General features: G+C 48.8%; 1 protein-coding gene across 1 annotated transcript in view; it reads right to left on the reverse strand.

Moving 5' to 3' along the window:
• Positions 1 to 2,671: 2,671 nt before the first annotated feature.
• The window catches only part of DAPP1 (dual adaptor of phosphotyrosine and 3-phosphoinositides 1), a 176,145-nt gene continuing 164,805 nt past the window's right edge, over positions 2,672 to 14,011 (reverse strand). Inside the window, exons 9-11 of the mRNA XM_086961596.1 lie at positions 5,640 to 6,711; positions 4,995 to 5,574; positions 2,672 to 4,769 (exon numbers count right to left, since the gene is read on the reverse strand). Coding sequence (XP_086817722.1) covers positions 6,658 to 6,711 — 54 coding nt within the window. The 3' untranslated portion in view covers positions 2,672 to 4,769; positions 4,995 to 5,574; positions 5,640 to 6,657. The remainder of the gene's footprint in view (positions 4,770 to 4,994; positions 5,575 to 5,639; positions 6,712 to 14,011) is intronic.

The raw sequence follows: 14,011 nt of genomic DNA on the forward strand, positions 1-14,011 counted from the left end.
TTGTCGAGCAGGGTGATGGTGTTGCGGTCGCTGTTGTTCTCCAGGTGGAAGTTGAGGTCCCCCAGGAGGATGTAGTCAGTGGAGGGGAGGGCATGCGGGCTGATTAAGTCGGCGATGTCCTCGCTGAATTGTGTGCGTGGTCCCGGGGGTCGGCAGATCAGGGTGCCTCTGAGGGTAGTCTTCGGGTCGGTGTGGATCTGGAAGTGCAGGTGTTCGGCGGTTGTCAGGGTGTCGTCGGTGTTGGTCGTGATGCGGATGGTGTCCCTGTGGATGACGGCGATGCCTCCTCCCATCTGGTTGGCGGAGCGGTCCCTCCGGGTGATCTTGTATCCCTCTGGGATGGCGATGGCGATGTCGGGCGCTGAAGAGGCGTTCATCCAGGTCTCCGTGAGGAAGGCAACGTCAGGGGCTGTGGTGTCGAGGAGGTTCCAGAGTTCGATGGCGTGTCTGTGGCCGGAGCGGGTGTTGAGCTTGATGCACTTGAGGTGGTTGCTGCTGGTGTTCGGCTTGGCGGGTGCAGGTGCGGGGCAGGTCCGGATGCAGGTGAACTTGCAGGCGTGGCAGCTGAAGGGTCCGTGGGTGCGTTGTGGGGTGGCTCGGTAGCATCCTGGGATTCGGCCGGTGTTGAGTGCGTTGAGGGTGGCGGCGGTGTACGTCAGGCGGGTGGGCAGGGGTCCTCGAGGGCCAGGGGTCCTGGCACTGGGCGCGGTCCAGGCGCGGACGGGCGCAGACGGGCTTACCTTTGGCGCGCCTTCGGCGCACAATCGGCACGCCCGCTTTGCGTGACCGCTGCACGATCGCCATATATGGCGAAGTACGAGGGGGGCGGAGCAGCTGGGAGGCGGGAGCGGGGAGGGTACAGAATGAAGAAAGGGGCGGGGTTAGCGGCGGTGGCAGGAAGCGGGGAGGGATGAGACGGGGGCAACCAAGAAACAAAAACGGGCAAACAGGCAATAGGGGGGACACAATAGCAATATACAACAATGTACAATTTAAACAGAAACAGTGGTACAAGGCAGGAAAGCGAGCACGGACCACGCCGCTCGATGGCAGGGGGTGTGGTCACGCGGCGGCAGCCGGAGCAGAGAGGCAGGCGGGGAGGCACACGCAGCAGCTGGTGGCCGTGCGGCGCGGGGGGTGTCCTAAACTAGGTCACCTGTGACATCATCCGGTTGTGACTCTTGCATTTCGTGCCGATGTTGCTCTAGCGCAAGGCGGTTTGGGTGCATCGTCTGAAGATGTTTCATCTTAGATGAAGTTCCACAAGAATACTTCTTTTCTGATCCACGAGATAAAACACTCTGACACACAGTACAGGTGACTTTGCGTGTGTTCACCTTCTTCTCTTCTGCTGGTATGGAGAAGAAAACTCACACAATACGCTCTTTCCTTTTCTTAATGGGTTCTTCCAGCTCCTCTTCATCTGCAGGAATATCCTGTGGTGGATTTTGCAATGCCATTTCCATTCTTGGAAAAAAACACCAAAATAACAAATAAAGAGGCACAGAAAACACAAAGAGGTGTTTCTTGAAAAAATGCTCCTGGAAGAAAGAAAATCGGGTAGGGACCTGCAAGTCCTAGAATAGAAAGCTTCTAAACCAATGAAATACTTTCTTTTGAAGTCACATTGGACTCGCACACCAGGCGAGCAACCAACTCGCACCCTACACGATTCCTGAAAAATATATTTAACAATTATATATCTTTATTCCAGTTACAAATATATTATATTTACAATTATGTTAAATAATCTCTTGGTATAGTATACAATTTTAAGTTACATACATATACTTTTATAACTTAAAAATTTGCGATTGATTCGCTAACCTAGCGTGACCCCCAAAATTATACTTATGCTGCGTTGCGAGAACCGCGCACCCTCTGCCTACACAACGCGCATCATACACGTCTTAACCAATATGGAAGCAACAATTCTTGGATTCGTGCACCCACCGTGACTGGTACATGATTGGTATGCGAATCCACTTTAAAAAAAAATTCAATTCATATTAAAAAAAGAGAAATCACCACTATATTTTTATTAAAAAGTTAAAACATTTGGAAAAAGCATTTTTGGGACACTACAAATAGAAATTAACATTTAAAAATATTTGAAATTACCTGAAAAAACCATAGGACATGGTCATAACTTCTTGAACCCATGGACAATGCAGGTTTATCCTTGCTTTCTCTCTACAACTGATTCCACACTCTACCTATATTGTTTTCTTGTTCTGTAAATTAAATTTTAGTCTATAACACTTTTGTGTGAAAGGTGTTCCATACTTCCATTCCAATGCGTCAAGAGTTCATTTGTGGTTGTCTAGGACATAATAAGTGGACATGAAAGAAGATGCATTTTCTAATGTTACCTCTAAGAATTGCAGAGGCACAGCCTTTCCAGGGCTAAAAATACAAATAACCTTAGCCCATCTAGCGTTACTTTTTTAGTAAAGTACACACATTTATTCAAACAGGAACAAGGCTAGGCCAAAGCAAGAGAAGCTCTTGATAAGTTGTTTAAGTCATGTCCCCTGTGATGTAGGTGTTTAATGGAGCTACAGGACAAGACAGAGGGTTAGACTGCAAGAAGAACATCATCTGCCAATCACTGGAGAATACAAACCAACTGCTAGTATCGTCAAAGTAAAGCAGGTAAACTCCTGTACCCTTTAGTTAGGTACCAATGTTCCTTTATTGTGAACAATCATGGTCTCCTTAATTTTGCATCATTATTAAACATCTTGCCAGATATCAGTGGGTAGCTAGCTGAATGCAAACCATTTGCCAAATTGAACTTAACTACAGGTAAGCATGGGTAAAATACAATATAAAACATTAATACACTGGAAAATTGTGATAACAAGTAACAAAACAAAAATTGCAGCTAAATCATTAATGGAAACTACAGAAAAGACACCAGCTACCATTCCTACCACTATTTTAAAATGAGGTGGCTTGCATAAATTTTTTCTATTACATTTTATTTAGCGCAGTGATGTCTGCATGCTTTTCAGGTAAATGAACAACTGAGTTTGAGATCTATTAAACTGAACAAAATACTATAAGATGGACTAACGCAATGAGTGAACTCTAGAACAGATGTTTAGAATGAATTCTTACGGAAGTATGCGAAGAGCATAAAAATCAGAGACAAAGAGAGCAGGGTGCGCAAAGGACTTAGAACAACGAGGTGAGAAAAAGGGGGAATACTGCCAGAAGCCTGGGGAAATAAGAGTCTGGAGAATAGCAGTAATCTATGAATCGGGGAGAAGTGTTAGAGAGGGATGAGAAGAGAAGGGGAGAGGGAAGAGATGGGAGATGGAGGTACTGAGGACAGACATTGAGTGGATAATAGGAGAAAATGTGACCATGATGAGCAAAGTGAGGGAGTGAAGATGACACTTGCTGGGTGAAGCAACATTTAGTTCTTTGAGAATCATTTTGAGTACTTAGTTGTATGATGAAGGAGAGAAAGATTTGGAATCAACAGAAGTGGATAAAAGATGGTTATAACCGGAAACAGTGTTTCATGGATCAGGAATGTGTTGTAAACGAAAGAGACTTCAGGTGTCATTTGGTGCTGAAACAGATACGCTTAAAATGTAATATGTGGGCGTTTGCATGCGGTACTAAAACAGTTGTCTGACAAAATAGGTCAGTATTAGAAAGCTTTCACTTCTAGATCTGTCAGATAGATGTTACATTTCTAGTTAATAGTATATGTGTGACCAGTGTATCATGAAGCATAAACAATACTTATTCACTCAGTTTTGTCGGTGGGAGTATTTAAGGGCATATGGTTTTGAAAATTAAACACAGAGTCCTGGAAGGAAACTTGAAACTGTGTAGATATCCTACCATACTATCATCTCAAGGTGAGTGTGGTGGCTATGCAAGTGACACACTGGTGTAATGCATACAAGTGATGGTGCAACACTGATTTGGATCCGGTTGGCAAAAGGGAGGCCATGCACAAAGTACGTAGAGCAGTTGCGCTTGATGTTATGCTTCTCACCCACCCACTTCTAGAGTTCAACAAACTAACAAAGGCTTGAGTAAAATAACCACTTCAAGTCCAATGAGGTCAGTGCATTGGACTTTACACATGCATGAAGGTGTCAATAACCCAACTTGTGCCTTACTTCCCTTTGCAAGGGCAAACCTCCTAGCCAGCACAAACTCAGATTTTGCTTCCCACCTCCGCAGCTCCTGTTTCTGCCGGCCAGGCTGAGGATTCTTTTCAGGTGTAAAGTGACTGGTTTAGCCACTAAATGCACGTTTATTGATTGTAGTGAGGGACACATTTCTTTCCATTTAATATCATAGGTGTTTGTGGGTGGTCATTGTTAGAGGGATTTTACATTAATGAGATGGGAGATATAGAGTTTGACAGGGCAGAGTGAAGCATCAGTCTTTAAAATGGGGAGAGGTGGCATAGGTTCGTTTAGGGAGAGAGGGAGGAGGAGGGAAAGGCAGAGACATATCAAACAAGTGTGGAAGGTGTGAGCTCAGAAGGCAAGTCTAATACTAAACATGTTAATGAACCTGAAACATTATATAAAGACACCCATTTTGGGTCACAGGAATAACTGACCTTTTCCGCAAACTGCAAATGATGACTATTTGGGAAGGAGAGGACATCAACCAAATGACCAGCTTAACCACACCGCAGTTGTTGCAGGCATCAATTTACCGCACCAAAGCTATTGCATCTCATTGCATTACCACACCTCAGTTGTTGCAGGTCACTGCTTTACCACACCGCACTTGTTGGATGTCATCACTTTACCACACCGCACTTGCTGGAGGGCATTGCTTTACCACACCGCACTTGTTGCCGGTCATCGCTTTACCACACCGCACTTGTTGCCGGTCATCGCTTTACCACACCGCACTTGTTGCCGGTCATCGCTTTACCACACCGCACTTGTTGCCGGTCATCCCTTTACCACACCGCACTTGTTGCAGGTCATCCCTTTACCACACCGCACTTGTTGCAGGTCATCGCTTTACCACACCGCACTTGTTGCAGGTCATCGCTTTACCACACCGCACTTGTTGCAGGTCATCGCTTTACCACACCGCACTTGTTGCAGGTCATTGCTTTACCAAATTACAGTTTTTCAGGGCATCACTTTACCGCACTTATTGCAGGGCATCGCTTTACCACACCACAGGTGTTGCAGGGCATCGCTTTACCACACCACTGTTGTTGCAGGTCATCATTGGCTGAGCTGATATTGTAGTAAGAAAAAGCACAGCTGTATACCCATATCATATCAGCTTCATTATTGACTGCACGTTCCAATGGTGTTTGTTTTTCTTTAAGCCAAAAGTTGGGTTTCGGAGGCATCTTCAGAATGAAAAAAAAGCCCAGTTTTCAGCGGTGATAGCTCCCACCCCTTCTTTAGTTTTACCACACCGCACTTGTTGCCGGTGTTTGCTCTACTACACTAAATTTGTTGCAGGTCATCACTTTACCACACCACAGTTGTTCCAGGGCATCGCTTTACCACACAGCACTTGTTGCAGGTCATCGCTTTACCACACCACAGTTGTTGCAGGTCATTGCTTTACCACACCACAGTTGTTGCAGGTCATCGCTTTACCACACCACGCTTGTTGCAGGTCATCACTTTACCACACCATAGTTGTTGCAGGTGACCATGTGCTGTGGAAGTTTTTTCAAAAAGGTTTGTCAGTATCTATTATTAGCCTTGGTGTGTGTTGTCTTTGGATCTGCAAAGACTACATTTACAGTAATTTAGGCAACAGACGCAATTTTGTGGAACAAGAATGGGGACCTAAAAAAATGATGCTACGGGCTGGAATGCTGGTTTGTGAGTGATACATGGACACAAAACGGCACTGAATATACAAGACAATAATATATCTGAAAAAATGGCGGTGCAGATCTGCTGCAAATGAAGGGAACTCTGTCTTACCCCAATGCAGAACCAAAGCGTTGCACTGGAAGATCAGTGGATACGCATTGGCACTTGGAATCTATTAAAATACATCTGTTTCTTTAGGCACTTAATAAAACTTTGAAAACAACATTTATTAATCCTGTACAAAGGAAGACACTTGTAAAATTGGTATTCATGTTTGCTACGTTCTTTGTGCTATGACACTAAACATGATGTTTGCTCTTTGGTTAAACATTGCCAGCAATCCCTCACTCGCATCAAGGACGTCCTTCTGTCTTGCTGAACTTCCTCCTTCCATGTGGTTTAACGGAGACATACTTAAGAGAGTTGTGCAACTGAGATGATACAGAGTCCACCTTGTCATGTGTCACACTGTCAGGGAGAGCAACCGTACTATTCCTTAACTTTGATGACATTTAGCCCTTTTTATCGAGGTGCAGTGAGGGTTAAGCATCCAGCTATGGGTCAATGAATTTTGGTCTACAATTATTAAATTGGCGGCTCTTCACATGAATGAAATGAGTGAGTAACTGCGAAGGGGTGGGAAGCTAGCCTGTAGGACTGTCACCCACAAATGTCAGTAGTCAACTCATCTTCTTGCTGCAGAGTGATAAAAACAGAAAGGCACCATTCTCCTCATTGTGGGCATCTGTGGTTGTGATAATGTCAGAAGTCCCAGCAGATTGGAGAGGTATTCAGATGGTCTTCCTGGGCAGGGACAAATTCATGGCCGGAACTGGCTCCCCATCTTCAGCGAATGTTGCTTTTTAATCTGCGCCTGTGAAACATGACAAGTCAGGATTTGCAAAACAGTCAGAGAAATTACAATCCCTAAGTAAAACATGGGAATCAAATGGCTTGACAGGTATAGAATAGAGTGATTAATATACATTTGTCTACTTAGTAAACATGCAGTTTCAGAAAAGGAGTCCTATAAACACATGAGTAGGGCCAGTAAGGGTTCTACAACTCGCAAAGCATTTTGTAGCTCAACGAGGTCCTCCACATATGACTATTGCTATGGGCTTAAATATTTGCATATGGTCTTAAGACACTTTTAGAACTCTTCATAGGGTATGTCAGGAAGTTAATCCCCTATGCCCATGTAGTAAGTGAATTGCCTTTAGGTACAACACAAAGGGGCATATTTATGAGTGGGGTCGCGTCGCACTTGCACCACCCAACATGGTGCATGTGCGATGCAAGTCCAAAATGAGATTTATCATGCCACGGAAGGCCATGCTCTCTACGAGCTTCTTACTGGTATACCCTTTGCCCATGTAGGAAGTGAATGGCCTTTGGGTACAATACCAAGGGGCATATTTATGAGTGGGGTTGCGTCGCACCACGCAACATGGTGCATGTGCGACAAGCCCAAAATGCGATTTATCAAGCCACGGAAGGCCATCTTGCGTGGCCCTGAGTGGCTTCATAAATCCAGAGTAACGCAATTTAGTGCAAATCACTGTGCTGCATTACTCTGCGCCAGAGAGGTGTTCTACGTGTGTTGCATGGGTGTTCCCATGCAACATCCATGGATTTTGACGCATTCCCAGATTTGCCAAAAGTGGTAGACCTGAGAATGTGCAAATGCTAAGCTTGCCCAGGTGAGGCATAACAAGGCGAAATATCTTTAGGTCTCCTCGTTACTTCCTCTTTCTATGTGTGCTGTATTGTGCAGCACACACAGAAAGAGAAACAAGCATTTACAATGCAATAGGTCTCGCAGCATTAAAGTTTGAGTTATTGGCATTGTGTATGACAATGCGTTGCATAAATTTTTTCGAAAACTCTGAATTAGTGTATAAAGATGATTTGCAAACTGTCAGATGTTGCTTAATAATAAGGAGAGTTGGGAATAATTAGGATATGCTATCTTTTGCTATCCTGTGTTTTTTTTGTTATGCTATGCTGTGTTTTGTTATGCTATGCTGTGTTTTGTTATGCTATGCTGTGTTTTGTTATGCTATGCTGTGTTGGTGAGGGTGAGTGTGTGAGGGTGAGTGAGGGTGAGTGAGTGAGGGTGTGTGAGTGAGGGTGTGTGAGTGAGGGTGAGTGAGTGAGGGTGAGTGAGTGAGGGTGAGTGAGTGAGGGTGAGTGAGTGAGGGTGAGTGAGTGAGGGTGAGTGAGTGAGGGTGAGTGAGTGAGGGTGAGTGAGTGAGGGTGAGAGGGTGTGTGAGGGTGAGAGACGGTGTGTGAGGGTGAGAGACGGTGTGTGAGGGTGAGAGACGGTGTGTGAGGGTGAGAGACGGTGTGTGAGGGTGAGAGACGGTGTGTGAGGGTGAGAGACGGTGTGTGAGGGTGAGAGGGTGTGTGAGGGTGAGAGGGTGTGTGAAGTTGAGAGGGGGTGTGAGGGAGGGTGAGGGGGTGTGAGGGTAGGGAGGGTGAGGGGGTGTGAGGGTGTGGAGGGCGAGGGGGTGCGGGGGGTGTGAGGGTGAGGGGGTGTGTGAGGGTGAGGGAGGGGGTGGGCGTGTGAGGGTGTAAGGGTGAGTGAGGGTGTGCGAGTTCGAGAGGGAGTGAGGGTGTGTGAGGGTGAGGGGGTGTGAGGGTGAGGGGGTGTGAGGGTGAGGGGGTGTGAGGGTGAGGGGGTGTGAGGGTGAGGGGGTGTGAGGGTGAGGGGGTGTGAGGGTGACGGGGTGTGAGGGTGACGGGGTGTGAGGGTGACGGGGTGTGAGGGTGACGGGGTGTGAGGGTGACGGGGTGTGAGGGTGACGGGGTGTGAGGGAGGGTGAGGGTGTGTGAGTGTTGGAGGTATGTGAGCGTGAGGGTGTGTGAGGGTGTAGCAGGGATAGCATTGCATGTGACTTACTGGCAGCTCTCTTGTGAGGTGTACAAAGACAGAAGGTAAAGAGTAATACACAGGAGCTGATTAATTGCACACACATCTCAGGAACTTTGACTCCCTCCCTCCGCAATTTTGCAGTACATAAAGTAGCCCATTTGTATGCGAAATTCGAACAATCAATGCTTTTGTACAGCGGGCACGGTCTGGGACAGCCCTGCTCTGTTGCTATGGCTGCAGTGTGCTGCCAGGGGTGTTGGAGAGCTATTTGCTGCTAAGGTCGCTCCTTCCTCAGCATGGTTGCTGAGCCAATTCTTTCAGTTATGATGCACCTTCATAGCTGAAATCCCAGTAATTACTCTTGCTTTAATCCTTCAGTGTTTCCTCTAAAAAAACAAGTAAGTGTTGCAGGACAGACTGGAGGCCTTGGAAGCTTAGTCCTGGACGTGATAGAAAATTGAGGGCGAACAGTGTCATCGCCTGCGTGAAGGGACCGGTTATAAAGGGAAACCCCTGCCTGCCTGGTCTAAACTTGGTCTGCGCTGAATGTGTGGCACTCACGCTGCGAGAGTTGTTTCTGCAGCTGTAATGGGAAATCATTAAATGACCTCTCGGAACACATGCCCCAAACGGAACCCGCTGCCCCCTCTGGAGAGGAGGACCCCTCCTGGCGCCAGTGCTGTACGGGTAAGTGTGCAGCTACCCCTTGGTTGGACTAGTGCACTGCCCCTGGTGTTCATGCCCACATCCCGGAGGTACCACAGCACAACAGCTGGATGGGCTCGTGTGAGCAGGACTGCGTCAGGCAGCACGTTGTGGAGTGGGAGGCGCTGGCTGCTCGAGGAAGCCGAGTGTCCCAGTGCACTACCACTGACGTGTATTCCCACCTCCCGGAGGCGCCACAGCACCAGAGCTGGTCCTTGCCTGGGCACAGGGGGCCAGTGTCGGAAGCACTGCCTCGTGCAGCACGGTTTGCACAGAGACACGTTGGTTGTCAGGGCAGGACTGCAGTCCATGTGCCTCCCTGTGAGCAGAAACCGAAGTGCACTCACTAGGGCTGTACGAGATAGGACCTGGATGCAGCAGGAGGACAGAGCAGTCCGCACTGCACGCGCTGTGTTTGCCAGAAAAAAAGAAAGAGTTGGATGAAACACGGGTACAATGCGCTACGGCCCTGGCACTGCGCTGTCTCGGAGACTTCGCGCACTGGCGCTGCCTCTGTACCCTCATGCAGTGGGGTTATCTCGGCACCATTATGCTCTGTGCCTTATGTACTGAGACTGGCCTCGGTGCCCTCCAGCACCAACTAGCTCTGGCCACATACTCCGATGCATCCTCGGTGCCCGTGTGCCTGCGCTGCCTCTGAGCCCTCATACACTGAGTCTGCCCCGGTGCCCCCGTGAACTTGCCCTTGTGCCCTAGCGTTGCCTCAAAACATATACTATGTTGCCTTGGTGCCCCCAAATACTTCTGAAGCCTTGGTGCTCATGCGCACCATTGTCTCCTCAGTGCCCTTGTGCACCGGGCATTCCTAGGTGGCCGCATGGCCCTCACACCCCGGCTTCTAGATTAGCGCAGGCACAGCACCCCGGCCGCAGCTCGCATTACTGTCTCTAAGCCTATTAATGCACAGACGTGTAAGACGCGTATTGTTATTTACCGCATGCGGAGCCGGCGACTCTTAATGCTGGGTTGCAGTGTGTCTGGCCTTTGCTTTCTTTCAATACAGCAGCCTTTTCCACAAACGCAACGTGCCAAAAGCGGTCCCTCAGACCCAATACTGTCACCAAATGTGACGCATAATCTGCCTTTTCTAACAGCATAATTTAGCCTCTTGGGAGGCGGGAGGCGCTGTTAACAAGGGAGCGAGAATAGAAAAGATGCTTGGGCAGCCGACAGAGTAGGCTCATGAACCGGGGGTATTGAGGGCATGCAGGGAGGTGGGCAGCGCGCAGACACAAGATGGGATAGGCCGGTGGGACGAGTGGGAAGGTAGTCAGTCCTCCGCTCTTGAAGTGACTGGTGGTCGGGTAGTAACTCGCACGAGAGGGAGACACTGGTGTCCCTGGAAAGCGGTGCAAGGCCCAGTCTAAATTCCCTCACAGAGCGAATTAGTGGCTCGAACCCGCACATAAGGAGAGGATGAAGCGAGCAGCTGGTGTCCCTTGTGCACCGTTAGATACCCAGTCTTCATGTCCTCGGCCCTTAGGATGGATAGTATGTTAGGGAGCAAGGTAGTGCTTTGTGGGAGAGGATGGCTCTGGGGGGCCGGGCCTGATGCGGGGGTCGCACAGGGCGGGCATCCCACAGAGGCAGGAGCCCGTCTGCGAGAATCTCTTGGTAGCACAGCGCAGTTCTGCCCGAGGGAAGGGAGCGGGGCCACGCAGCAGCGCAGTGCTTACACAAGCATGGGGCTTGGTTGGCCAACAGTGGGGGGAGGTGGAGTAGGCACGGGGGGGGCAGGCACATGTTAACGGAAAGTGCAGCAATAGCTGAGTCGGGTGCCCAAGGGTAAGAAGGAAGGGATCTAATTACAAAGTTGGGGGGAGGGGCGGGGGTGTTGTTAGCCTGATCAGCATCTTGGGATCCTGGGCAGATTTATAAATGTCATCGTAGTACCAGAAAATGGATATGGTCCTGGCATGCGCTATGGGTGCTGCGGTAAAGAGCATCAATGCTTGAGTCGCATTATGGGTACGAGGTCAACGGGCCCTTGGTTCGGCAGCCGAAGAAAAGGCCGCAAGGAGTCTAATTACAAAGGAAGGGGGGGGGGGTGTTTCTCAGCCGGACGTTCATGGCGCTGCCTGCACGACCCGCTGCCAGCTCTGGGGGTTTTAAGCCGTAGTGAAGGCTGGGACTCTGGCTCGGTGAGGACAGCGAGTGCACCCTTTGCCCGGGCCCCAGTGTGCCCCGCCGCTTCGTAGTGATATGCGGAGGGCCCTCGGGCATGGGCATTAGGGGCAACTGAGCACCTGGGGGTGGCAGAGACACCTGCGAGCTTAGAGGTGGACAGGGACGCAGTGATGCTCGGGATGGCAGGCATAGCAAGGAGACCCGGGGGGCTGTTGGAGGCTGCCGGGTTGGTGGGTTGCGTAGCGGTGTGGTTTATGTGGCCACTTCTTGGTCTGCGGGTGAAAGCATTTGGGTTCCCGAGGGCGGGGAATGCGGGCGAGGGTCGCGGACCAGTTCCCCTAAGGAATGCCTTTTGGGTACACCCGTATGGTGTATAGCTGTAGTTTAAGGCACAAAGTGGGTGGCAATTCTCTCCTGGACTTATCACACGATTGTAGACTGTACTATTACCTCGGTAGACCGGAGATGCATGCCAGGATTGAGACGCTGTCGGGTAATTGCGGAGCTGCACAATTGTGCTCCACAACTGGCTTCACCCGCGCTCAATAGTTTAAATCTTACGCCTGAGGGCGGCTGGCTCCAGTTTAACACTTCCTCTACACCCACATCTTCCTCGTCTTCGTCGTTCTCGTCCTCTTCTTCCTCCTCATTTTCGTCTGGAGGGGTAGGGGTTGTGATCCTCGTTACCTAAGGGCGGCTTGTGATTGTAGAGGCGGCTGTTGGACGGGGCCGGGTTTGAACTACAGAGATGCTTGAAGATGAGCGAAACTGAAACCTGGTGCGGGGCGGGACTTCCGTCTTCAGAAGCCCGCACACGGAGTGCCTGGCCAGAGGAGCAGCGGTGACGCGATGCGGTGAGTGGGGTTAGTTGGGGGGGGTCTCTCTGTGTGCATGTGTGTGTGTGTGGGCGGGGGCGGCGGGGGGGATTGTCTGTGTGTGCGCTTGTGTGTGTGTGGGTTGGGGAAGGTGTGGTGTGTGTCTGTATGCGCTCATGTGTGTGTCTGTGTGCGTGCGTGATCCATGGTGACTGAAGAGCCTGCCGGAATCGGAGCGCGCAACCTGATCAGATTCTGGCAGGCTGCGTGCGTGCCAGTCTGTTGTCCCAAACCTCGTTAGTCCTTGAAAGCCAGAATGATTACAATAGGACTCCACTGCGACAATCGCTTTCGCGTTTGAGTCGCAGTGCGAGCCCTAAAAAGCCCCAGGGGGGATTGTTTGAGCATGAAGATGCCCCTTCATGCACAAAAACAATCCTTATTACAACACAGGCACCATGGTGCAAGGGTGCCTGTTTTGGCGGTAGGCAGCCAAAACGGCCCCAGACCACGGTGCATTGCTGCCCTTTCCTTGTCACTCAGCGCAGCAAGGTGACTTGCTCCACTAGGTGACATTGCCATAAATAGGGCCCACAGTGCACAATCAGCCAGGCCCTGGATGTCCAATATCCCTCCATGTAGTGGGAAGTGGGTAGTGGGAAGAGGGCCTGGCTAAAGGGATTGTTCTATGTTCCCTATGGCCCTGTGTTCACTATATTTAGCAGACACAAATGATGTAATTGATATTTATTGTGGCGTTTCTTATGTGTTAATTCCCGAGCAGCACACCGAGAATGGAGTTCACGTTGATAAGCTTAGCATAATCTACATATTTAAGGGGGTTTACATTCTTGTTAACTAGAACATCTTTTTAAATATTGTTTAAGAACCGTTTCATTTTTTTAACAGTAATTCTGAACTCTTAACTTAGAAACATAATGTTCCACAATGAAATATTCTTACTGAATTGTTTGTGTAGTATTCTCTACAATCCAGCAAGTGCCTAGAACCTGCCATTTGCTCTGCCTTTAGTGCCTGCTCGACTGGACAAAAGGCTGTGCAAAACATGGTATGAGTGCAAGACATGGACTTCAATTATACATCTCACTGTTCTCAGCTTCCTTTTGAATCCAGAGCCCACAGGGCATGACCTTCCTTGTGTACTCTGTTTATAGGTTATTGGTTTTGACCAGGCCCTGTACGCTGCCCCCTGCCCACAAAACTTTTCAAAATGACATTAGACCATGCCTAGCATGAGGAAAGTGATTTATTATATGGTTTGGTTGTGCAACCTCACTGTGTAATAAACTCAAGTCAGGCTCGTTTGCAAAACTTAGTTCAACTCTGGGTAGCTGCGGCTTCGAGTAGACAGGCTTTTTCAGAGGAACAAGTGCAAAGCATTTAGAAGTACTGTAACAGTTTAACAAAACATAACACGGCACAAAGAAAATCTGACACCAATTTATGGAAATAGCTCTTAGTTTTATGATTTTTTAGACACCAAAATGAACAAAATCTGTCAGCGTTCCATTGATATGCATTATTAAGCAAGTAATTAATCTCTATTTTTCATTCCAATTGCAACCAAGCATTGGCAACTCCTGCAGTTACTTGGGATTTTATTTTGT

The sequence above is a fragment of the Lissotriton vulgaris genome, chromosome 3_1, assembly GCF_964263255.1.
Source record: "Lissotriton vulgaris chromosome 3_1, aLisVul1.2, whole genome shotgun sequence".
Taxonomy (NCBI): Eukaryota; Metazoa; Chordata; class Amphibia; order Caudata; family Salamandridae; genus Lissotriton; species Lissotriton vulgaris.